At 29.8% G+C, this 27,142-nt stretch overlaps 1 protein-coding gene across 2 annotated transcripts; it reads right to left on the minus strand.

The window, feature by feature from the left end:
- Positions 1-859: 859 nt before the first annotated feature.
- Positions 860-26,489, minus strand: LOC142237545 (proton-coupled amino acid transporter-like protein acs). Of its 2 annotated transcripts, none has more exons than XM_075308910.1 (8): positions 26,372-26,489; positions 7,279-7,346; positions 6,974-7,202; positions 4,645-4,766; positions 4,397-4,587; positions 2,137-2,485; positions 1,706-1,950; positions 860-1,645 (listed from the first exon to the last, which is right to left on the minus strand). In XM_075308910.1, the coding sequence occupies exons 2-8, from the start codon at positions 7,344-7,346 to the stop codon at positions 1,482-1,484; spliced, it is 1,368 nt and encodes a 455-aa protein (XP_075165025.1). In that variant the 5' UTR covers positions 26,372-26,489; the 3' UTR covers positions 860-1,481. The 2 variants fall into 2 exon arrangements, with proteins under 2 accessions (XP_075165025.1, XP_075165024.1); XM_075308909.1 differs by lacking the exon at positions 26,372-26,489 and adding an exon at positions 15,149-15,306.
- Between the last annotated feature and the right edge of the window lie 653 nt (positions 26,490-27,142).

Consider the following 27,142-nt stretch of genomic DNA (forward strand, 5'->3'; position numbering starts at 1 on the left):
TGCTGCATTAGAAAAAAGGTGTCTTGGCTTCGATTTGTTTACCCCTCACCTCACCCTTGTAAAAAAAATGGTTGGATCTAATTAGATATGCTCAGATCTCAAAATTGGCCACTTTGAATCTACCAAGTAGAGCTCGACCGAAACATCGGCATTCGGCCAAAAATCGATAATCGGCCACGAATCGGTCTTCGGCGTCAAGAGGCCGATTAACCGAAGACGAAGCTTTTTGAATAATTTATTTGATATTGAATTGTCCAAGTGTTGAATTTGTCTCAGTCAAAACACCCAGTACAAATACAAATAATACGTAAAAAAATTTTAAAAAATCTTGTTTTGTCACTATAATATCAAATGAATTACCTTTTATTGTTGTATTTATGCATTTGTTCAAAAAAATATTATAATATTGAACTAAAAAACACCAAATTTCTTTAATTACAAATTTGAGGAAAATAATCGGCTTCGGCCAAAAAACCCGCTTCGGTCGAGCTCTACTACCAAGATATGATGAGATATAATTAGATGTAACTAGATATATATCCCATATATGACAAGATCTAACATCAGATCTATCTACATATAGGGTTATATATAATTATATCTAGGACATTAGATCTAAGCCAAAATTGAGATCTGATCAGATCTAATTCTATGGCAATTTTAACAAATTTCGAATCTGCTGAGATCTAATTAGATCTCTCAATTTTTACTCGGGTCTTCCGTTCTTATGACCTCTTTAATTCGTGTCGATGAAAGTAAGCAAAACATTGCCATAATTGTCTATTTTATCCTTGAAATATTCATAGTCTTTGTATGAACTTTAGTTTCCAGTTTTGTAAAATGCAAAGAAAAAACACTATTTGTTGTCATACTTCTCGTTTGATTTTCTGTATTTTCCATTTTTTTTTTTGTAAAAAATTTTCGTCAAATTTAATTTTTGTTTATCCTTATATCATAATCGATAGTTTTTCTATTTCTAAAATCTTAATCTAAGTAAATGTTTCTATTAAGTACAAAATATGGTCACGACTCGTACATACTGTAAGTGGTAACAAACATACAATAGATACGTACAAAATCTTAAAACAACCAAAGAAACTATTAAATAATATCAATTTACAAGGGCAGTCTATTAAATTGCACACATCAACAGAAAGCTCCTCAATTACAACTAATGGAATGTTAATACAATTGTCTTTTTTACATGATTATAATTAGTAATAATACGTCTAATAAATATTTAGATAATAATTAAGTGTCACAACAGTTAAAAAATACTTTACATTTACAAATTATAACAAAAGGAAGACAAAAAAGAAGATACTGGTTGTCCAGTCCAACTTTGGGAAAGTAGTGAAAAACAAACTATTCCCCAAAGGTGACCATTAAAATTGTATACTAGTAGAAGTGATTGTATTATGCGGGTTGGTGGTTATGTGTAGTGATAGTAGTTTTGTTGTGGGTAGCTAGGTAGGTAGTGATCATTTGTACAAATCGATGATTTCTTCAATACTAACGGTAGCACCAGCTATCAAAGCACCAATGGCTAGTACCATTAGGACTACATTCTTGATTAGTTTCCATTTAGCAAATCCCATATTGGGCCATAAATAAACTGTTTCCACAAAGCTGGGCACAAAAATGCCTGAAACAAAAGTTACAATTTTACTTCACTTCATCCTCAATATTTTATAGTTTGTCTTACCAAGTAATGAGAAGAACACAGCACCCACTAAACTGATGAATGGTTCCAAATTTGGTATGGCAGCAGCTACACCACCACTAATTAAAATAATGCCAGTTCTTAAAAGGATTTGAGTTCTATTGTGATTTTTGGGATCGAATTTGTGATTGATTTTCTTCCATAGAATGTCATTGGGCACGTAAAATTGCAAGCCATAGGTGAATAAAATGGCAATGGCCATTAATAATTTCGCAGAATCAGCCAAACTGAAGGAAATTAAAAAAATATATATTAAAATAAGACAAAAGATTAATTAATTATTTAATTAATAATTAATTAATTAATGAAATAAATAATAACAAAGACTAATAATAATCACCAATTCTGTAGTATTTTTTCACTGTGGTATTTTTTTCATAGTGTTAACTTGTAAATTAAATAACAATACTTACGGGGCACCATCGGGTAAATTCAATGTAATACTGCCTCTAACTTCGGAACCATAACGAATATAACCAAAGAAACCAATAATGGCATAAAGTGATACAACTGTTATCATTGCCGTATTCAAAACACCAGGACATCCCAAAAATTGTTGAGGTTTTTTCATTGAATTTTCTACAGGCATAACTACACCAATGCCTTCCATTGCAAAGATGACAGTCGCAAAGAAGAGTGGTATTTGAGAGGCTTTAGCAACATATGGTTTGTCACTGAAATCCAAAGGTACATTGAACATATAGTACAAGGTAATACCAAAAGTTATCACAATGAAGAGGTTAGCCAGGGCGGAAAATGGAACTGAAATAAAAAGGAAAAAAGAAACATTTTATAATTATTTACTTCGATTTCACCTAGAAGATGATTTGTTGGTGCATTTGATTTCTATTTATATATCAAGCCATAATTGGGATTGCAATGTGAACAAAAAAGTGTATATTATAGACGTTTAGGAGGTTAAAAACTCGATTTCTAACAAATATTAGATTATTAAATATTTTTTTATTTATTTATTTTTATACCTCATACACATTACACTTCCAAAATCCACTTTAAGTAGATTTCACTTGTCATTTTCCTTATAAAAAGGGGATTTCAAATCTGCTTTTTGTAGTTTTCGAGCATAATGTGAATTATATGATTTTTTTTTAATTGTAGGCGATTTTGAAAGGATGTCTTTTGATATATAGACCTAAAGAGGTTTCCCAGAGAAAACGTAATCGCGCAATGTAAATTTTGACGTTTGTGATTGGACTTTATTCAAATGGATCAATCTTTAATTGAAAATAGAACGCTAATTTCTACGTAAATGGACTATTTTGACCATGTATGTCCAAGAATACCAGTGGAAATATGGGTCATTAATTGCATATGTATCCTACTGATGGTTTCTCTCCACCAGAAAAATTTTGTTTTTGAACACATGAAACAGCCATTGAATTGCAATTCATGTCTCGGAATATTTTCGATCACAATTTAAATGTCCCTAGCAAATTGGTTTGATAATACTATTTTGATCTTCTGAACATAACATACAAATACTAACTATTGTTTGAGACTAGAACTGTCAGTCGGGATCGATTTTTATAAATCCCGGGATTCGGGATTTCAAATATGTATCCTACTGATGGTTTCTCTCCACCAGAAAAATTTTGTTTTTGAACACATGAAACAGCCATTGAATTGCAATTCATGTCTCGGAATATTTTCGATCACAATTTAAATGTCCCTAGCAAATTGGTTTGATAATACTATTTTGATCTTCTGAACGTAACATACAAATACTAACTATAGTTTGAGACTAGAACTGTCATTCGGGATCGATTTTTATAAATCCCGGGATTCGGGATTTCAAAATATAGAATCGCGGGATCCCGGGATTTTCCGGGATTTTTTTCGGGATCTTAAATTCATTCATTCATTCATTTTCGGGATTCTTTAAATATTTTATGCAATAACAATGTACGGCCAAAAATTTTTGTAATTCAATTTTATTAACAAAAAAGAAAATAAGAGTTAATTAAAAACCAATAACAAATTGCTATCATACTTAACGAACACTTAGCCCAACTGAACAATATGAAGAAAAGAAAAACCAAATTAGGACAAAAATAATTTATAACCCAATTTCATATCGCTTTCTTACTCAGCAAAACATTTTAAGGAATTTAATTAGATTATGTCTATTTTCGTACACTGTGTTAACCCTTTTGTACTTCATTGTTTTAAGTAACTTCTTAAAAATATCAAGGCATCCAATTTTTTATGAAATAAACGCGATCTTGCCATATTCTTAACGGACCTTTTATCATTGCTTTTTATTTTATGTGGCACAAATTCCATTTCACAAGAACTCATTGTTCAAAGGAGGACCTTATCGTTTAGTTCGATTTTTGATGAAATTGTGCTTTTTATAGTATACCTCATGTATAATATCTTCTTATTCAAGGTGTACCATAAATGTTTATTAACTCAATTTGTCGTGTATGAAATCTAAGGACCGTTTGTACTGAATGACACACTCCAATTTATTAATAAATAATGCTAAAAACTCATCAATTAAACAAATTCGAATTAGTTCTTCGGGATCCCGAAAAATCCCGGGATTTAAAATAAAAAATCCCGGGATTCGGGATAAATCCCGTCCCGAAATCCTGGGATTTTCGGGACGGGATTTATATCGGGTGACAGGCCTATTTGAGACCAACTTACCCAGCCATTTAAGATTCCTTATTTGTCCGATAAAAAGACATGGTATCAATGTTAGCGCAATGTAAATTCGAACATCCCAATTTATATCAAGATCATAATTGATCACATCATGGAAGGATGTTGCAATAAAAACAATGTACACACAGGCTGCTGCATAATATGTCGCCATAAGAGATCCATCGACAAATTGTCTGCAATCGTAAAGCAATTATTATTATCTGATGGTTGCACATTCAAAGAGTACTCACTTGGCAAAATTAGACCATGGCCGTAAAGGTTTGGGTCCATATTCGAAAACCTTCTCTGCAGTTTCGGCAAAACCTAAATATGGAACTTTGGCATCTTTGCAAATGTCGTGTGAAGTTCTGACCTAAAATAATAAAATCAACAAATAATAAAATCAAATATCCAAAGGAATTGTTTGCAATTATTTTCTAAATTCTCAGATAATTATTTTTATTTGCTGTTGTCGATATATGTCCATAACAATAATACAGTTTAATAGTAGATAGCAGTTAATGACATAAACATACCGATGGCTAATAACCCAGTTTGTACGAAATGGTGGTGGCTATCAAATTCAATATAAATCGAAGTCAATTTATATGATAAGAGGCGACAGTGCCTCATCATTTAACAAACAACATAATCTGATTTTTGAAAACACAAGTATTTTGAGAAATGTGTATTCGATGTACCCTACATTTATACAAGAATGATATAAAGTCTGGGTCCGTTACATACAAAATTGAATAAACCAACAATTTGTAAAAATATTTAATAATTTGTAAGTGTTATTGACATATGTTGGGGTAGTAAAACCTTGAACTACTTTTATTGTTAAACTCATTTAATTAATATGTTATCAATCAGATATATTTCACAGATTTAATTCACACCTAATACGTCATGCAGTGTTTGCAGCTTGGTTTGTTGGTATGAGAATTACACTTGTATCACAACAAAGAACAAATTTCATTTAGAGAGTTTGCTCATAGTAATTAATAAAAACACAGGGTATTTTTTTTTAATATACACAGTCTCACACAAGTTTACATACGCTTGAGTTTTTTACCTCTTAACTAAACCTGTTTCTTGTTGTTGTTTATAATCCACACCAAAAATATCTTCTTGAAAATTTACAAATACTTTGTTTTTCAAAATAATTTACTAAAACTAAAGGATATATATGTATATTTTTTAAAATTTTATTATTTAAAGAAAATATACATTTTTTAACCGTATGTAAACTTGTGTGAGACTGTGTACATCATCGAAAAGATTGTTATTTGTCAGATAGATTGCAAAACTTGCTTTTCACATTAAAAAAAAAAAGATATTTTAAAAAATCGCCTTTATATGTTAAAGCCTATTATTAGAATACTGCTGATGAGAGTTACACCAAAGAAAACACATTATATAAATAGTAGTCGTTGACTAGATCATTATTTCATTTTAAAATGAACAAAATCTGAGGATATCTCAAACTGATTCCAGGTGGGTTTGCTTTAATTCAAATTGTCTCTGTTTACTATTCTTATGGTTAGAAGCACCAAAATTCAATAAGAAAACATTTTTGTTGCTGTTATCTACCTAAAATAGTTGTAAATACACCCATATAATTTTTTTAGTGGATCTGATAAAACAGCAGAAAGTCTGCTGAAAATTTGAAAGTAGTCACGGTTTGCTGAAATAGCAAACATTTTCTCCTATTTTGGATTTCCCTATTTCAGGCTCATTTAGGCTATTCAGTCCATTGTGATAGGTTAGGATAAAGTGGCAGCCCGATTTATTGTTAGGCTCACTTAGACTATTCAGTCCATTATGATACCACAGTGGTGAACTTTTCTCATATCACTGAGTGCTGCCCGATTGTATGTTTAGCTCAATGACAAGGGACCTCCTTTTTATAGTCGAGTTCGAACGGCGTTCCACATTACGGTGAAACCACTTAGAGAAGCTTTGAAACACTCAGAATGTCTCCAGCATTATTGAAATGGCGAAATCCACCACTGAAAAACTTTTTCGAAAAACAACTGGAATTGAACCCATGACCCCGTACTGCAAGCAGTATATGCAAAGTTTTTTAAATGCATTAACTCCTTGAAAATGTCGGCTAAATACGGGGTCATGGGTTCAATTCAAGTTTTTTTTTCAGTGGTGGATTTCGACATCTCAGTAATGCTGGAGATATTCTGAGTGTTTCAAAGCTTCTCTAAGTGGTTTCACCTCAAATTACTTTAAAGTACAAAACAATGTAAGACTATACCTTAGTTGTAAGGCTCAATAAGAGAGTTATATTTGCCGACTTAGATGAAAGATCTGTTTAAAACCTGCTGCAGAAACCAGTTACCCTTTTTTAAAATTTTCTTTGATATTTTTTAAAATGATTGTCCCATTGTATTTTTTTATTAATTTTAATAGTTTGGGATGGCGAATATCGACTAGTAGTAGTAGTAGTACAAAAGTCTATTAGTAAAATTGAAAAATTATCAAAAAGTTACTGTTTGTTATATAGAAAAACGGAAAATGTTCTAAAAATTAACCATTTTCTAGTTTTCTGTTATTTCTACTCACCAGAATATGTACACAGTAGGTACATAAGAAACCAATGACTAGAGTTCCAATTAATCCAAATATAAGACCAGCATTATAGAAGGCTAAAGGCATAGCCAAAATACCTGTACCCAAGGAAGATTTTAACAAATGGGCCAATGCTCCGCCAGTTGACGATCCATTTTCTTGATCACGATTTGCAAATGGGTCATATTCATCGATTTGTTGGCCTTTTTCAGTAAGATTTGTTCTAAAGAAAAATATGATACAATGCATAAGACCAATTCTTCATAAATTCCATAATATTTATCATTTTTTATATATACCTTGAATGAAAATCACTTAAAGTGGCAACCGAAGTTGATTTCTCTTTTGATGTCGTATCCATTGACATCTATAATATTGGTGGGGCAGGTAATATGAAAGAAAAAGAAAAAAATAAGACAAATTAGTCTGTTATTCTGATAATTGTTGTAGGTTCATTATGTAGTAAATAATTTTGGAGGTGTGCACAAATTAATTTAAAATATAAATTTTTGTTTTTGTATTTAATACCAAATGATTAATTATACATACTTTAACAAATTGTTTTTGTCAATGATTCTTCATTTTTTTTGTTTCAAAACATGATTTTTTGATATGATTTTCATGTGCAATATTTTAACCCTCCGATAGGTGGTAAGGTCCCTGTGGACTTTTTAGACTTTTATTCATGCATAAACCTTTTTTTTATATGATCTCAGTTATGATGGTTTATTACTTATTGTACTAATTGAGATCGGGTATAATACAGAGTTATGAAATAATAATAAAGTCAAAAACTTCCACAGGGACCTGACCATCTATCGGAGGGTTAAATAGTTGTCCCGAGTTCTGAAATGAAATGACTTCTGTTTAGGACAACAGTCAGTCATCTTTCGTCAAAATTACGACGAGTCACTTCATTTTCGATCTAAAATGCATTTTAGTCGATTGGGAGGGAAACGATAAATTTAAGTTATACCAATTCAATCATTTTATGAGTTTTTGTTTTATACTAATTAAAAATAAAAACAATTTTGGTTCTCATTTTTGCTCACAATGCAAATTATACCGTCTTGAAATAAGCCCTAGTCAAAATGACGAAAGATGACGTTAGTGTACAAAAAATAAGGATGACTCTCCAGGGTTAACTTATTATGGTTATTTCAGTAATCATATTTTATTTAATCACACCGAAAAAAATCTGTTAAAACAGCAGAAGGTTTGCTGAAAAAGCGACGTAGTCACTTTTTATTGAAGTAAAAAACATTTTCTGCTATTTTTTAAAACTCGAAATTACATACAAACGCCTTAATCCGTTCGTTGATTAAATACCAATATTTAATCAACGAACTATACAAAGTTTATAAATATACTATTGTCATGTAAATGTAAATATAATATATTTATCCTTGATTTAATAAAGATACAATGGGTTCCCTAAAATATTAATACATCGAATAGTTTCACAGCCTTGATCATATCAAGACCTCCACAACAATGTCATAGACTTATTGTACTTATCGCTAATACATAATTTTTGGGCATATACTACTCTTAGCCATGCAATAAAACCATATATTTTTAGAAATTATTTAGATTCTTGTCGATACAATCGACATGACGAAAATGTCAAAATATATATTGCCGATACCACAAATCATCATAAAATACCAAAAAATTGTTTATCATTATTTATACCAATTTTTTAATGTGTGGTGGTCTTTTTATTTATGTTCTAATTTGTTTTTCCTCCACGTTGGTTTATTTAAGGTCTCATGCCAAAACCATGAGTGCTTGTTTTATGATTATATGAGGATCCATAAAAATATACATGTGACAGAAGAAATTATTTGGTTTTTATTACATGCACCAGAAGAAGTGCGAATTGTAAATAGATAACAACGCAGGTTTTGCCATGGTTGTAAGGTGGTGCATTTATCAAATTTATGAATTGTGAACCGTGAAATTGTTCTTTGCACACCAAAGTTATCAATAACTATTAGATTGCTTGTTAGCCCGATAAGACAATGCATTTAGCACATGATTCGGGTATTATTTAATGGAAGTGCAGTAAATGACCATTGATAGCGTTGGAAATTGACAACTCTTGTAATACAATATATTAATAGGGATTAATATATATTTGATAAAGTTCGGTCATATGCGTCATAATTTTAGTGGAGGAAAAGTTTCCTGGTTACAAGAAAACACTGCTATTTTAGCTCCTTAATCCAACGACCTCCTTAGTATAAAACGGCCCTTGATTCAATCTAAAAATCTTACAAAAACCCTCGAATTTTTATCAATAATAAGTTTTTGTCAGATAAACAATATGCCTGCCAGCATTTCATAGTTTCATTTCATCCTCATCGCAACCACAGATTCGTAAGTGACACTACAACAATCGCCAACTGTGATGGGGAAACGTATCAAAAAGTACGAAATGTACATGAAAGTATTTTGCCATCACTGTTGTTACAAGAGCCATTTTATATTTTGTGAAACACCAAGCGCAACTAGATTATAATTTATTCAAATAAAAATGAAAGTGAAGTTCTGAAAACATATTTATTTCGCTTAAAATTATGAAAGATATATTGGTGAACAATACTCGACTTTCTATATGTGATAGTGAGTGCTAGTTCTTCAGTTATTTTTCCCAGACACGCTGCCTCCGTCGAGAATAAAAACACTGGCTGATAGACGCTGCAACATGTAACTTGCCACTTGTAACTCAACATCCTTCTAATTCTATTCACCACTGTGGTATCACAATGGACTGAATAGTCTAAGTGAGCCTGATACATCGGGCTGCCACATAACCTAACCTAACCTATTATTAATGCAAAAAAGTATGTTAAATGTGATGTGATAGTCGTATAAATTTTATGTTTATAAGAATTTATAAATGGTTAATCAAATTAATAAAAATCTAAACAATCGTGTTTTACTTGACCACTATGATTCTTTAACAACTATCTCAAAATACACTTTTTCTGATAGTTTGAAGAGGCTCTTATTGGCGTCGTTCTAAATTTATCTGAAAAGGCACCTAATAATTGCACTCGTACGATACTTTTTTTGTAGTAACTTGTCGTGGTACAACTTCTCAATGGTGACGGCGCTTTTCCGACGAGTATTGGATGTCGTATACGATTGTTTTCCATGTGGTGGAGATTCTCAGAAGTGCCGTCAAATTCAAAAAATGTTGGCAGGGATTGGAGAACTATGTCTTCTATGTGACAAAAACTAGCATCAGTATTTTAAGCTGTCTAAGCAATGGGTGCCGTGTTTGTTCACGCTGGAGAATAGGGCAACCATGAGACTATTCCATGTAAAGTGTTGAACGCTGTTTAAGCGCAATCCGAGCGAATTTCAGCGCCGTTTCATAAGGTACAATCCGCATCCACCACTACCTATAGAAGACTAAAGCGATCAAAGGGCTCATTTGGTATAGAATATATACAACCAAAGAAATTTGCTAGTAGACACACTAGAAAAAATTTTTCAAAACAGCAAAATATCTGATGAAAACACAGTCAAAGAATTCTGAAATTGTAAACATTGTCTGCTATTTTGGAAACTCGACTATTTATTTTTTTATTTATATGTTTCAGTTTTTGCCGAAAATAAAGAAAATTGGTAGAAGAAGTAAATAATATACATATTTATAAAATGTTTTGTATTTTCTGACAAATTGTAATTTTTCTCAAATTAATGCAAAATTAAATTGTCCCTATTCGCTGATTAGAAACCGGCGACTTGTTTGTATAAAAAAGTTAAAGACATGTATGTGGAGTTAAAAGGAGGATATAGTTTTTAAACTTAATATATATTTTTTATTATTTTCATTATTATTATTTCATTGTTTAAATATTTCTATACTGAAATATTATTTACGTGTTTTTAGCAGATAAATAGTGGTACTTTAGCTGCTGCTTGTTTAGTTGCTACTATAGACAGAAACAAATATTCTTTGTTTTCAATGACGAATTTAATTGATCTAATTAAGTTTTAATTGAGACTTCTTCAATAACAAACATGATAGTATCAATCACCAACGCCAATTAAACAATTAATTGATCCACTTAAAAATTTAATTGAATGATACTATTTATTTCTCTGAGTGAATTTTATATCAGTTAAAAAAAATTGTTGAGACAATTAAATTTTTAATTCATTTTTTTTAGAATCCAATTTTAATTGGGAAAAATGGGGTAATATTTTTTACAAATTTCTTCGAGTGTAGATCCATTTTGTATATTTGACAGTTAAAGATTGCTAACGCATCTCAAGCTTACGTTTAGACATATAACATCTTCCGAAGACGTTATAAAGGAGATAATCCATGTATGAATGCTAAATTTTTGGGTTCGTTGAACCATCTAATGTCAATATAAAAATAGTATCCAATTTCAGACATTGACCCCTATTTGGACCCCTCGTATATGTATATTCGAAGTTCATAGCCTTGCATATTAAATATATATTCAATGAAGCAACATGGGAGCTTTATCAAGGCTAACGACCATAAGCAACTTTAAAAAATCAACTTCTAGAGAGATTATGCATTACTCTAGCAATGTTTATGTCATCATAGATAGCCATAGCAATTGAATCTTGACGAGCGACAAAACACTTGAAATCAAATGAAATGGTTTGCAAACAACTAATTAATAAAATGTATTAACTTATAAAGGGTGATTTATTAAGAGCTTGATAACTTTTTTAAAAAAAAAAACGCATAAAATTTGCAAAATCTCATCGGTTCTTTATTTGAAACGTTAGATTGGTCCATGACATTTACTTTTTGAAGATAATTTCATTTAAATGTTGACCGCGGCTGCGTCTTAGGTGGTCCATTCGGAAAGTCCAATTTTGGGCAACTTTTTCGAGCATTTCGGCCGGAATAGCCCGAATTTCTTCGGAAATGTTGTCTTCCAAAGCTGGAATAGTTGCTGGCTTATTTCTGTAGACTTTAGACTTGACGTAGCCCCACAAAAAATAGTCTAAAGGCGTCAAATCGCATGATCTTGGTGGCCAACTTACCGGTCCATTTCTTGAGATGAATTGTTCTCCGAAGTTTTCCCTCAAAATGGCCATAGAATCGCGAGCTGTGTGGCATGTAGCGCCATCTCGTTGAAACCACATGTCAACCAAGTTCAGTTCTTCCATTTTTGGCAACAAAAAGTTTGTTAGCATCGAACGATAGCGATCGCCATTCACCGTAACGTTGCGTCCAACAGCATCTTTGAAAAAATACGGTCCAATGATTCCACCAGCGTACAAACCACACCAAACAGTGCATTTTTCGGGATGCATGGGCAGTTCTTGAACGGCTTCTGGTTGCTCTTCACTCCAAATGCGGCAATTTTGCTTATTTACGTAGCCATTCAACCAGAAATGAGCCTCATCGCTGAACAAAATTTGTCGATAAAAAAGCGGATTTTCTGCCACTGATTTTGGTAATAAAATTCAATGATTTGCAAGCGTTGCTCGTTAGTAAGTCTATTCATGATGAAATGTCAAAGCATACTGAGCATCTTTCTCTTTGACACCATGTCTGAAATCCCACGTGATCTGTCAAATACTAATGCATGAAAATCCTAACCTCAAAAGAATCACCCTTTAGCATGTAGGGTAAGTAGTAAATGAAAGGAGCAATTTATAAATTTGTCCAAGTAAACTATTCGCGATTTCTTTTCCAAGGAAGAAATCTTATTTGAATTGATTTTTTTGGCTTAACTCTACTTGTGAGATATCTTTCTCAATAAACTTAAAAACATTAACAGTCAAAATTTAGTCATTCTTAATAACAAATATTGTATAACTTATATCTTAGAACATCAAATTCGTAAATGTATTAAGGACACATGTCCCATATCTTTACCTTTTTAAGTGCCGCTACGAAATTTTATTTTCAGTTATACTAAAATTCTTAAAAAAAAAACAAATATGCAAATATATTCTTAAAATAATTTTCAAAACAAAACGGATAACATCGAATTTGTCAAAAAACCAGTACATTTTTAATTTTTTACATAGCAGATATTTAGGTGGGTTAGAAATTAAGCAGATTTTTTTTCATTTTAATATTTTTAAGCACATATACACAGAAAAAAATGTCATTAAAAATTTTCCAATTAAAATTTTAATTGAGTTTTAAAAAATATTAAATTAAAAATTTAATTGATTCAACAAATTTTTTAATTGATACAAAAATCAATCACAAAAATTAATGGTATCAATTAATTTTTTAATTGGATCAATTAATTTTTTAATTGACCTCCAATTAATTTTTTAATTGATACTATCATTTCTGTGATTGAAGACATTTCAATTAAAAAATTAATTGGATCAATTAATTTCGTGATTGAATCAGAATTTTTTTTTTTGTGTGTACTATGGGGGGGAAAAAGTAGTTCAGGACTCTTAAAGACATCTGGACTAAAATTTCATGTCAAAGTCATTATCAGTATTTTATTTACACTTGTGTTTACCAAACGACCAAGAGTGCATTTTTTGATTTTTCTGACTTAATGAATTTATTCTTCGTGAACGAACATTCAAACCAAAAATGTAACCAATATCGTTCGGTCACCACTGTCTTCACCCGATTTAGATACGTTTCACTTCTGGCTATTTCCAAAATTCCTGGGCACGCCATGGAGTCGATTGATGAGAAGTAAGAAAATCAAAGAAATCGTTGATGTCTACACTCAAAAAAAGTTTACTTGGATCCAAAGATTTTGACCTTCCCTTAAGGATTTTGGTATTGACTCCGAGCCAAAGATGCGGCTTCTTTAAAAGAAAGACATCTAGGATCAATAAAATTAAATTAGTATGCAAAAATCATTTATCGAATTTTCATTCCCCTTTCGCAGTATATTAATAAAGCTAATTAATATACTAATAATATTATTAATATTAATAATATTATTATTATTCAAATTATAATGACTACTTCAAAGTAAACAGCGATTTCTTAATACCAAAAAAAAAAAACTTTAAACCGAAGATGCTAAATCCTCAAAATAAGTCTTAGCCTATACTCGAAGCGTTTTTATCTTAAATTAAAGATTCAATATTTCAGTTAATTTATGGACGATTTCTTCAAATCAAAAATGTGTTTCTTTACTTTAAGGAAATTTTGTTTAAAGACATGCGACTTTAACGGAGGGACGCAAATTTCCAAAATTTTGCGTACTAAATTTAATGAAAAAAAAATTTGAAGCGAAGATAATAAACTTTAATTTAATTAAATTTGCATTATTTTAATTTGTCCTTAATATTTTTTAAATTGCACATCCTAAAATTTGGGTTGCGTAACCTTTAATATCAGGTAAATATTTTTTTCAGTGTACCATTTACGAAATTCTTTCTTCTTTTAAAAGTAAAAGAAACCCAAAATGAAGGAAAAAATTATTGGCGCCATATCATTACCACCAAATTGTACCAAAAATTTAATTTGCTTTAGTTAGCATTAAACTTATTTATATGGCTATTGAAATTTATACCCACGTTTAGTGCATAAAATTTTTGAAGACATACTTAGGATGGAAAATTTCTTATAATTTTTAAAAATAAACTAAGACAAAATATGTTTTTTTTTTTTGCAATAAACATACATTGCATTTAGCATCAATTTAACAACATGTTTGTATTGCACATTTGCCACAAAATTAATTTAGGGCGATTTCGTTTCAAAAAAATATATATGTTGCCTTGGTATTACACCAATTTTTCCCTCATTGTATTTTCGCCCAAATGATAGTTTCATTCCAAAGTTATTGTTAATTGTTAATATTGTGAGTGGTTCTATATCCTTTATTTATGACATTGTCCTTCATACTTTGCAATCACTGTCGAGAATGTTGCACCTAATTTGGGAAATTTTATATTTTTACTTGTTTTATTTTTGGATCATTTAATATGTAATTTAGAATTAAATTTAAATAAATGACAATGTTTGGAAAATACATCTTATAAACTACAGCAACATTTTTCATTCCATTTTAAAATGATCCAATATTTATTTATTTTCGAAATTGGCAGTTATTTTTTCCAATTATACACATTACACTTTGATAAATGTTTTTTTAATAAAATATCCTTTTAATGAAATTGTGTTGGTTACATTCACACAAACACACATCATTGAGGTATTATTACCTTGGATATTTAGTCTCTGTATTTACGTAATTTTATTAATTTATCCACGCGATTTAAATATTTACACTGATTTCAATTTCAAGACACAAATCGACCAAACCTTATAACGAAAGTCAACCGTTCTTATTGATTGACTAACATTAACTGATCATACCAAAAATTGAATTAAGCGCCTTTGGCGTGAATGAAAATTTTAATCGATTGTTTTGTTGTTTCATTCGATTAATTGAAATACAGAAACAAATCACAACTACCACTACATACGCAGCCATATCGAAGAAAGATAGTCGCAATGAAGTATTGGCATACTTCTGAGTCGAGTGTATACATTATTCAGTTAAGTCATTTTGGTCTCGTTTTTGTTTAAATACTTACTTATATGAGAGTGTATGTGAGTATATCTTATTATTGGTCGGCTGTTTCGATAATAAATCATTAAATTGTTAATTTCACTAACTGCCAATAACAACAACATATAGAACAATTAAATGTTGTACAAACCACAGTAAATTATATTATAAAAAGTATTGGCCATAAAAAAGATTTTAAATTCCTAGAACTAAAATGGGTAGATAAAGAAAGTTGTTGCCACTAGCTTACATTCGATTGCAAGGATCTAAACAAATCAAGGCAGGCGGTATCGATAAATTCTTCCGAGTGCGTTGAAAATTTCTTATTAAAAGCACTTGTATCATACTCACAGTTTCCACTCGATACCAAAATAATCTACCAAAATTTGGAGAAAATTTTACTAAAAAAACTACCAAACAAAAAAATCTTATATCTATAGAAAAAACATTATTTCTATAGAAAATTGTGCCAAAATTTTATTTCAATAGAAAATTTTGTCAAAATTTTATTTCTATAGAGAATTTTGTCCAAATTTTATTTCTATAGAAATTTTTGTCAAAATTTTATTTCTATAGAAAATTTTGTCAAAATTTTATTTCTATAGAAAATTTTATCAAAATTTTATTTCTATAGAAAATGTTGTCCAAATTTTATTTCTATAGAATATTTTGTCAACATTTCTATTTCTATAGAAAATTTTGTCAAAATTTCATTTCTATAGAAAATTTAGTCAAAATTTTATTCTATAGAGAATTTTGTCAAAATTTCATTTCTATAGAAAATTTTGTCAAAATTTTATTTCTATAGAAAATTTAGTCAAAATAGTATTCTATAGAGAATTTTGTCAAAATTGCATTTCTATAGAAATTTTTTCTATAGAATATTTTGTCAACATTTTATTTCTATAGAAAATTTAGTCAAAATTGTATTCTATAGAGAATTGTGTCAAAATTTCATTTCTATAGAAAATTTTGTCAAAATTTTATTTCTATAGAAAATTTAGTCAAAATTGTATTCTATAGAGAATTTTGTCAAAATTGCATTTCTATAGAAAATTTTTCTATAGAATATTTTGTCAACATTTTATTTCTATAGAAAATTTAGTCAAAATTGTATTCTATAGAGAATTTTGTCAAAATTTCATTTCTGTAGAAAATTTTGTCAACATTTTATTTCTATAGAAAATTTTGTCCAAGTTTAATTTCTATAGGAAATTTTGTCCACATTTTATTTCTATAGAAAATTTTGTCCAAATTTTTTTTCTACAGAGAATTTGGCAAAATTTTATTTCTATAGAAAATTTTGTCCAAATTTTATTTCTATAGAAAATTTTGTCCAAATTTTATTTCTATAGAAAATTTTGTCCAAATTTTATTTCTATAGAAAATTTTGTCCAAATTTTATTTGTATAGAAAAGTACCTCTTAGTTGTGGAGGAATAATTTGCAAAATCTACCAAAACATCAAGAATTCTACCAATCTACCAAACAGTAAAAAATCTACCATTTTTGGTATAATTCTACCAACTGTGGCAACCGTGATCATACTCCCAGCCATACCATAGGCTTGGAAATAATGCTTTGGTTACCACACACCAGTTCGTCAAGTTTACTAAGGAATAGAAAATATATATTTTGTGCAATGTTATACGGAAAATAAGCCACTAATGATTTGATCAATATGAATACTGCGTTTTTGATTCGTTTTGCTACCAATTTAACAATGTCATTTGGCTGGACTGGAAAGAGTTTACTTGAACCTTAAGTTAATGAACTTGAATTTGTCTGCTAGTGGGATTTACATCACATTCATTTTGTTATTTAAAATAACCAATTTAACCAGGACAATTAAAATGTTCCAATTACCGGAACATGAGAAATAATTAATGCATTCGAAATGATAGGAAGCAACCGAATTTTATCAATCACTTTCTATGAATTACAGTTACAGTCATTTGCATATTTCAAAAACATTAATTTGTGCAATTCATTTAGAAGTAATTAACCTTATCCATTATATGTATAGATATCCACAAAAACTGGTTTAATCACAACTAATATGTGAGAAAATTTCAATTACTCGTTAAAATCAATGACATTGCCTGAAAATAATTTAAATTTTAACAAATAGTGTTAAAAATTATAGACATGTTTGCACTGATATTTATAATCGTTTTGTTAATAAGCGATCATCCCGGCTTAATTTATTGACATTTGTTTTAAGTATCTTGACTCATGAACAATTTACACCAGTTCAAAAATGAATAACCAAATCGATTTAAAGTGATATCGATAGCAAAAACAGTATAGTTCACAAATTGTATTCATAATTTGTCAAATTTTGAAAAATATGAAATACCCACAGTGAAAAAACATGCCCAGTTCCAAAGATTTTGTCTTTTATCTAATGAATTTGATAGCCAACTAATCGGAGAATTAAAGATAATTTTAAGACACAATTCTCTTTTAAATTTGATTTTTGCCTACTAGGTTCTAGGAAACAAATTTTAATTTATTCGTTGTATTTTTCTTTAATGTGCTATCAAAGTCCTTTGAAAACGTGTTAATGACAACATGAATTTAAAATTTCAGACTTAACTTCTAGTTTCAAGTAAAAAACGTCTATAAAACCAATCCTATTTTTAAGAGTGTTTTTGCTTTGTAGTCAAGAAACAAAAAATCAACAAATTTAAAGACGATTTTATTAACACGTTACAAGGTTAATCCTGTTCTCGGAGGTCGCCCACCGCCTTTTCGCTTGCCGTGCCAAACCTACTCGACTCACCACAAGATCACTCCGGACACATCTCATCCTTGTTGCAGAGTTTCTTGATCTGGACACAAGCTGATGTACCTAAACACCTAATATAAAATGGATGAAACCACATAACAAGCTGTTACAACAACAACGATTTAATTTTTTTTTTTTTGAATTTTAATTAATTTTTAAAATTTGTTTCCTAGTATCATGTACGCAAAACTCAAACTTAAAAGAGAATTGTGTCCTAAAAGTATCCTTACTTCAATTCTTCGCTTCTTTGGCTCGGAATCAATACCAAAATCATTGGAACCGAGCATGCTTTTTTTCAGTGTAAAGGAGCTAATTTTTACTTCTATTTTCAAATGAAAGTCGATTTGGGTCTACAAACAAATGCTTTTTCTGTATTTTATTTCATTGGAAACCCTTGGGAATTTATCCACTGAAATACTTTTGTAGTTTCCTCCGCTAAAGAGAGTTTTACCATAATTTCAGTAAGTTTCATTAACTGCAGAGCGAGTACGCATAACAATCAATCTCAAAAGAAGACAAATTGAAGAAAACAAGTTTCCATGTATTGTGCCATACCAAGCAATTGATACCACCCGCCCTGATGTCTTACAAAACCAAAATTCCTTGAATCTTTGAGTCAGACATTCATTGATGCCGTTTTCATATTTGGTTCAACATTATCATGATCCGGTGCAGCGTGAAGGAGGAAACAACATTGCCATAATAACATTCAGATGTATAGGAATACATTATGCTTCATGGGTGTAATGTATTCCCAAACCCTATATTATTTTCACGTGCGCGTAAATGCGATTTTTTTACTTCTTTCGAGGGAAATTACAAAACAGAAAAAAGCTATAAAGAAAAGCCGGCAATTTTTTATATCATTTTGCCAACTCTCATTTCATAACATAGGTCTTATGTTGTACCTTAAGCTTGTCGGTTTGGTTTTCTTTTTTTTCTTCTCTGGATGAAATTGGTGAAATTTCGGTAATCATTTTAGATGCGTATGTCTCTTGAGCATCAAAATATTTTATAAAGCCAAGTGTAGCTGTTCAGATGACCTCATTATATTTTATGTTTTCTTCACGCTGAAAAAAATATTGTAAACAATTTATGATTGGGAAGAAACACCAAATCATTTTTTCAGTTATGTTGGCGATATTTCAGAGTATTTCGGTTTTGTTAAACTTCGCTATAAGTGGTGTTTAATATATGTGGTTAAAACGCTTTTGGAGAAATAAACTTTTAAATGATATTAAATATTAGTACAGTAGGTAACGGATATCAGAAACTCGGAAAAACACACACTTTTTGTTTCTTATATGCGTTTTTTTTCTTATAGATAATCCTTGTTCTTAAGAAAAAGCAAGTAGATGTTTTTATTAACTTTCTTATATGCATATTTTTATACCCTCCACCATAGGGGGTATATTAACTTTGTCATTCCGTTTGTAACACATCGAAATATTGCTTTAAGACCTCATAAAGTATATATATTCTGGGTCGTGGTGAAATTCTGAGTCGATCTAAGCATGTCTGCTGAAATCACGCTAACTTCCGAACGAAACAAGCTATCGACTTGAAACTTGACATAAGTAGTTGTTATTGATGTAGGTCGGATGGTATTGCAAATGGGCCATATCGGACCACTTTTACGTATAGCCCCCATATAAACCGACCCCCAGATTTGGATTGCGGAGCCCCTTAGAGAAGCAAATTTCAGCCGATCCGGTTGAAACTTGGTACGTGGTGTTAGTATGTGGTCTTTAACAACCATGCAAAAATTGTTCCATATCGGTTCATAATTATATATAGCCCCCATATAAACCGATCCCCAGATTTGATATCTGGAGCCTCTTGAAGGAGCAAAATTTATCCTATTCGGTTGAAATTTGGTACGTGGCATTAGTATATGGTCTCTAACAACCATTCAAAAATTGGTCCATATCGGTCCATAATTATATATAGCCCCCATATAAACCGATCCCCAGATTTGACATCTGGAGCTTCTTGAAGGAGTAAAATTTATCCGATTCGGTTGAAATTTGGTACGTGGCGTTAGTATATGGTCTCTAACAACCATTCAAAAATTGGTCCATATCGGTCCATAATTATATATAGCTCCCATATAAACCGATCCCCAGATTTGACCTCCGGAGGCTCTTGGAGGATTCGGTTGAAGTTTGGTACATTGTTCTAGTATGTGGCCGCTAACAACCATGCCAAAAATTTGTCCATATCGCGTTATAGTTATATATAGCCGAAAAATTTGTCCATATCGGTTCATAATCATGGTTGCCACTCGAAGCAAAATAATCTACCAACATTTTATTTCTATAGAAAATTTTGTCAAAATTTTATTTCTATAGAAAATTTTGTCATAATTTTATTTCTATAGAAAATTTTGTCAAAATTTTATTTCTATAGAAAATTTTGTCATAATTTTATTTCTATAGAAAATTTTGTCAAAATTTTATTTCTATAGAAAATGTTGTCAAAATTTTATTTCTATAGAAAATTTTGTTAAAATTTTATTTCTATAGAAAATTTTGTTAAAATTTTATTTCTATAGAAAATTTTCTTAAAATTTTATTTCTATGCAAAATTTTGTCAAAATTTTATTTTATGGAAAGTTTTGTCAAAATTTTATGTTTATAGAAAATTTTGTCAAAATATTTTATTTCCATAGAAAATTTTGTCAAAATGTTATTTCTATAGAAAATTTTCTCAAAATTTTATTTCTATAGAAAATTTTGTCAAAATTTTATTTCTATAGAAAATTTGTCAAAATATTTTATTTCTATAGAAAATTTTCTCAACATTTTATTTCTATAGAAAATTTTGTCAAAATGTTATTACTATAGAAAATTTTGTCAAAATTTTATTTCTATAGAAAATTTTGTTAAAATTTTATTTCTATAGAAAATTTTGTCAAACTGAATTATATAGGTATTTAATCGGCCTTTTTTCAGTTTAATATATACACTGATAAAAATATTGTCGTGAGGTCAAAGATTTCATGTCTTTAAAATACGAATGCAAAATTTGCTTAGCTTAGAAGACGCATTTCTCTAATATAAAGTTTTTTCCTTGTCCAAAAGCCGATAAACTTTTGAATGACGTCATATTATCCTTATAATTAAGCGATTTCACTTATAAATGGGTATCATAACATGAAAGAAAAAATGTTTGGGCTAAGGTCAACTTGTCTGTAATAGTTCAGAAAAATTCTTTAAATTTGATGAAATTGTCATTAAATTTGTCTTTTTGCAAAGCAAAAAATCGGTCAAATATAGGACATGTTTTTAAACACTTTATTTTAAAGACGTTTTTTACTGTAAAGATACCATAATTTCTACTGGAAGTCGAGTCTTAATTTGAAAAAAAGTTGTCGTTAACTCGTTTTTAAAGGACTTTGATAGCATATGAAGAAAAAAACGAAAAATTAAAATTTGCTTCCTAGAAGAATCAAGTACACAAAACCCAAATTTAAAAGAGAATTGTGTCTTAAAAGTATCCTTACTTATATTCTCCGCTTCTTTGGCTCGGAATCAATACCAAAATTTTTAAAGTAAAGACAAAATCTATGGAACCGGCCATGCTTTTTTTAGTGTACCACGTATGGACTAACTTACAATTTAGAAGATGGTGTTAGGAAGTTTTAAGATACCTTGCCATCGTCAAGTGTTACCGCAACCCATCGATTGTGGATGACAGTCTTTAGTATAAGTTACTAGGCAATCCATGGTGGAGGGTACATAAGATTCGGCCTGGCCGAACTTACGGCCGTATATACTTGTTCTTATGTGAGATGTGCTTATATCCGCTACCTACTGCAATGACTGCATGTAGCTGCTAGTAGCAGCTGTGAATCTTTTCATATCTTCAGTGTCATTTTTAACAACGTTACTATCAATGCTAAATTTAAAATAAAAAAAAGTGCAAGTTTGCAAATACGTAAATGCATAATGTGTAGTTTTAGGTGTACCTACATCATTTTGTATAAAAATACTTCTACGGTAAAAAGAAAAACGACAAATGTTAAAAATTTTAACCGATGAAAAACATGTACATTCCTAAGAGTTTAATTTCAAATCACTTTGATTTCCAAAAAAAATGATGAAAGTCATGTTCTAAATATTTTCTGGAAACGTTAATATAGTGAGTCACTTGTTTTTATTTATATGTTTGTATGGTTCCTAAATTTATTTAGGTCTCATCTTTTTTTTGTTTGTTTTGACAACGACTTTTTCTTCTCCATATATTTCCTAGATATTAACACTACTTTTACAATGAAAATGCCGGTAAACTCTAGCATAGGGCTAAATATTGCCAATAGATTTAACCAAAGTTTCGGCAACGAGCACTGAAAACAAAATATTGTCGTCAGGCCAAAGATTTCTTATCCTTAAAATAGGAAAGCGGATTTTGCTTAGTTTTTCTGTTGTAAAGCTTTTATTTTTGTACTAAAGTCGATAAACTTTTCAAAGAAGTTTTTTAACCTTAGATTTAAGTGATTCGTCTTAAAAATTGATTTCTTAACATGAAGGTAAAGTTTGTTGGCCTAAGGTCAACTTGGCTTTAATAAAAATTCTTAAAAATTTATGAAATCGCCTTAAATTCATTTGAAGGTCAAAAAAGCCTTAAAAAATCGGATATGTTTTTGAACTCTTTATTTTAAAGACATTTTTTACTGGAACATAGCACAATTTCTACTTGAAGACGATTCTGAATTTGGAAATTTAAGGTGAAAGAAAAAACAAATAAATTCAAATTTATTTCCTAGTATTAAGTACGCAAAACTCAAATTTAAAGACAATTGTGTCTTAAAGGTATCCTTACTTCAATTCTCCGTTTTTTTTTGTTCGGAATCAATACCAAAATTATTAGTATAAAGACAAAATCTTTGGAACCGGGAAAACTTTTTTCAGTGTTGTTTTGTATATGCTTTATATGATATAGGTTCTTATCATATAAAGTCCGATACTGAACAGCAAAAAAAAAAAAAAAAAACAATTTTACTTAATTTTAGTACGTGAACTAATGTATTGTTTTAAATAAATTGTTTGTAATATTTAAACCATTTCTTGAAATTGGTAAAGGCATCAAATTATCTATATCGTGTGGCCATTTTTGATATATTTTAGTTATAAAATTCTAAAATGTAGCTCCTTATGGAGGGTTCACGTTTTTTTCTGCAGCGCTCAATTAAAATTGATATGTACAATCATTTAAAATGCGCAGTAGAAATTAAATATAATGCTAGGTTTGTAAATTTCTTTTTATTCTATATAGCTTATTTATTTCTCAAATGACGAACTTTGTTTTTTGGTATTTAAATTACATATATGTGAGTTGTTTTTATTTTTTCCATTTCCCAAATGACTATTGTATTTTATTTAGCGACTTTTTTGTTTTCATGATCGCAAATAAAACTAAAAAAAAAAATCATTCATAGCCAGAAGCGAAACAAAATAATTACAGTTGCCAAAGGTAAAACAATTCTCTATGGAAGAAATTAAAAACACATTATGTGGGAGAGAAAAGCTCATTATTTACCCAAACGAAAATGTTTATGAAAATTTTCCAAGAAAATTAAAATTACCAAGAGGATTAAATTCATTATCCTTTGTATGGAAATGTGGACTACATTGGCTCTAAGTTTGCCTTTATAACAATGTTTTTGTTGGGTAGTATACACAGAGATCAATAGCAAAATGATACTTTTGTCCCAATGTGCAATACATTTCAGTGGAAATGAATCCACACTGAAAAAAATATTGTCTTGAGGCCAAAGATTTCATGTCCTTAGCGTATAAGACGCATTTCTCTAATATAAAGTTTTTTTTATTTGTCCAAAATTCGATAAACTTTTCAATGAAGTCGTGTTGTCCTTATAATTAAGTGATTTGACTCAAAAATGGGTAGCATAACATGAAAGAAAAAAATGTTGGGCTAAGGTCAACTTGACTTTAATAATTCAGAAAAATTCTTTAAAATTAATGAAATTGACTTTAAATTTGTTGTCTTTTTGCATCTTGACTACAAAGCAAAAATTCGTTCAAAAATAGGACATGTTTTTCAACATCTTATTATAAAGGCATTTTTACTTGAAACATATCATCATTTATACTGGAAGTCGAGTCTGAATTTGGAAAATAAAGTTGTCGTTAATTCGTTTTTAAAGACTTTGATAGCATATGAAGAAAAAAGCTGAAAAAAACGAAAAGTACACAAAAGCCAAATTTAAAAGAGAATTGTGTCTTAAAAGTATCCTTGTATCCTCCGCTTCTTTGGCTCGGAATCAATACCAAATGTTAAAGTAAAGACAAAATCTTTGGAACCGGACATGCTTTTTTTCAGTGCACTAGCTTAAATTTACAAATAATGTATTTGTCGTTAAAATTCGATGGAAAAATATTAATATTCATAGTTTGAGTAAAAACACAATCTTATTTGGGAAGAAATTATGCTAAGTGCTTCCCAAAAATATTGTATGTTTAGATTAAAACAAAACTTCTAAAGATTCGGCAATATGCAGAAATATACGTTCTTCTTGCAAAATATGTTTAGAACATGAAGCGAGTTTTTGAGGGTGTAGTCATCGATTCTAACCCAGGTTATAAGAGGCTCAAATTTTTTTATGAGTTATGATCGTGATTTGTATAAACCATTATTTCCATGGACTACTAGATTAGTTGAGCCTTTATAAACCGTGAATTATTTTGCCTAAGATGACTTACGTATATTTTAATCCCAGCAAAAAAATCATCGCCAAAAATGTAGTGAAAATATGCTTTTTGGATACGGAAGTGATGCAAAAGCGATGCATTTAACATGGGCTTGTCATAGGGTGGATGTCCACCATTTTCACAGCCGTTGCACTGAATTTGCTTCAATTCTTAAGGTGTGATCCGAATTCAGTGTTTAGGATGTAAATTTAAAAAATTTCTTATATTTTGCCAAACAAATAATTTTGTATATTTTTATGATTTTTAATGCATCCTTTGTTCGACAAGTCTGACCTCAAATATTTCAAAAAATTCTCATTTTTTCTAGCATGGATTAAGCATTTTTATGGACAAAATTTTAATAATTTGTTCAATTTTATTAATTCTTACTCTATTTTTAATCTATTTGAAACAAAAAAAAAATTAAATTACTCATTGAAAATATGAAAACAGCATGTTATAAAAATTTGAATTAAAATAACTTCCTGTGTAGTTCAAATAAATAAGATCATTGGGAGAACATTTTTGAAAGTGCTTTTAAAGCTGTGCCTTTAGAAGAACTTCCAATTTTTTTTTGCTGGGAATAATTATTGCAAGAAAGATTTAACGAAATAATACAATGCAATCACATGTGCAATGGGTATCAGTCACTCCAACCTACTTTTACGTCTTAGCAACATTGAGACATAGACCAGCTTGGGCATCAGTGCCGTTTATAGACCCGGCGCACCTTTCACTTTTAATGGAACTTGGTTGGATCAGCTGGACAACTTAAAAATCCTCAAGTTTATTAGAATTAAATTTATATTAGTTTTAGTTAGTTATGAATTTTCTTAACCGTAGAAAAAATTTGGAGAAATTTCCTCTTTGGTAGAAAAAAATACTTAACTTATTGGAGGAAAAATTAGCATAAGGACCAAATCATGGTAATTTTAAATACTAAAACTTTTTAGTTTTTTAAATATTTCACAGTATTCTACATTACCAATTTTATGTACTCCCATGAACTTTAAAATAATAATTATTAAGAGATTTTCATTAATTTTTGGAAAATTTAATCAACTGGTGTTATGAACTATGTTTCTGTTCAAAGCTTCTTATATAATATATTATTATATTTTTTGCAAATCCACTACTCAGCATTTTGACCGAGAATGACAAAATCAAATTTTTATGTTACTCGCCGACAAGTCAGCTAACCACACATATAAATTTATGCACTTTTGTTTTATTAGCAGTGCTAATTGGTTGGATGAAACAAAAGAATCTTTATTTGAATTCATTTAACAGGATTGTATGTGAGTTTTTGATGATACCGGTTTTTTTATTGTGTTAGAACAAAAATCAGCAAAAACTTTTTAACTAATTACCTTATTTTTGAGGTGAAATTATCTTAATTCTCTTTATGAAAAAGTAGCGTTGAGTTATTCTCATTAACTTGAGGGTAACAAGAAATTTATTTGTTGATATTGTAAATTAAACACAAAAATAAATCACTTAATTCGTGTTACTTTCAAATAATATTAGCACTTAAAAATTCTTGTTTTTATATTCTATAAAATTTTCATAGATTTGAAATCCTCTTTTTGTTTCGTAAATTGTTTACACTTTGTTTATTATTTAATTTATGTTAATATATCATTGGAAAAGGAGTCGGCTTCCCACCAAAATTACACATTTTCACCAGAAGCAAAGAGTCGTGATTTATTGTTGTATTCAAATAGTATTAATATAGTTCCGGTAGCAGATAGAATACGAATATTTGTTGTTTTTATTTTTGTTATTTTTTTATTAAGGAAATTGATACAACATTATTTGCTTTAAATTCGTATCTTTTTTAAATTCGTATTGTCATTGTATTGTGACAAATTCGCGCTATGTCTATTTGAAAAGCGTTGTTACTTCTGGCGCGTACATTTAGTGACTGATTTTTAAAACAGATCGTGCAAAAAGTTATTGAAATAAATATAAAAAATATGAGTAACAACAAACATACCACACAAACAAACCGTCAGTATAGTAGACAGACAACAATATTCCAACATTGCTCTCATCAGCAATAGTAGCGGCAGCAGCAGCAGCAGTATTAACGCATATAAAAGTCTAAAGCGACCGGTGAGCTAACCAACGATCTTTGTATT

This window comes from Haematobia irritans, chromosome 5 (genome assembly GCF_050003625.1).
Source record: "Haematobia irritans isolate KBUSLIRL chromosome 5, ASM5000362v1, whole genome shotgun sequence".
Classification (NCBI taxonomy): Eukaryota; Metazoa; Arthropoda; class Insecta; order Diptera; family Muscidae; genus Haematobia; species Haematobia irritans.

Excerpts from the sequence above, each read along its gene's own strand:
- LOC142237545 (XM_075308910.1), bottom strand. The coding sequence starts at position 7,346 with ATGTCAATGGATACGACATCAAAAGAGAAATCAACTTCGGTTGCCACT. Across the intron at positions 2,486-4,396 it reads AAGGAATCTTAAATGGCTGG|TTCCATTTTCCGCCCTGGCT; the intron begins GTAAGTTGGTCT and ends TTTTTATTTCAG. Across the intron at positions 1,646-1,705 it reads TGTGTTCTTCTCATTACTTG|GCATTTTTGTGCCCAGCTTT; the intron begins GTAAGACAAACT and ends CTTTTGTTTCAG.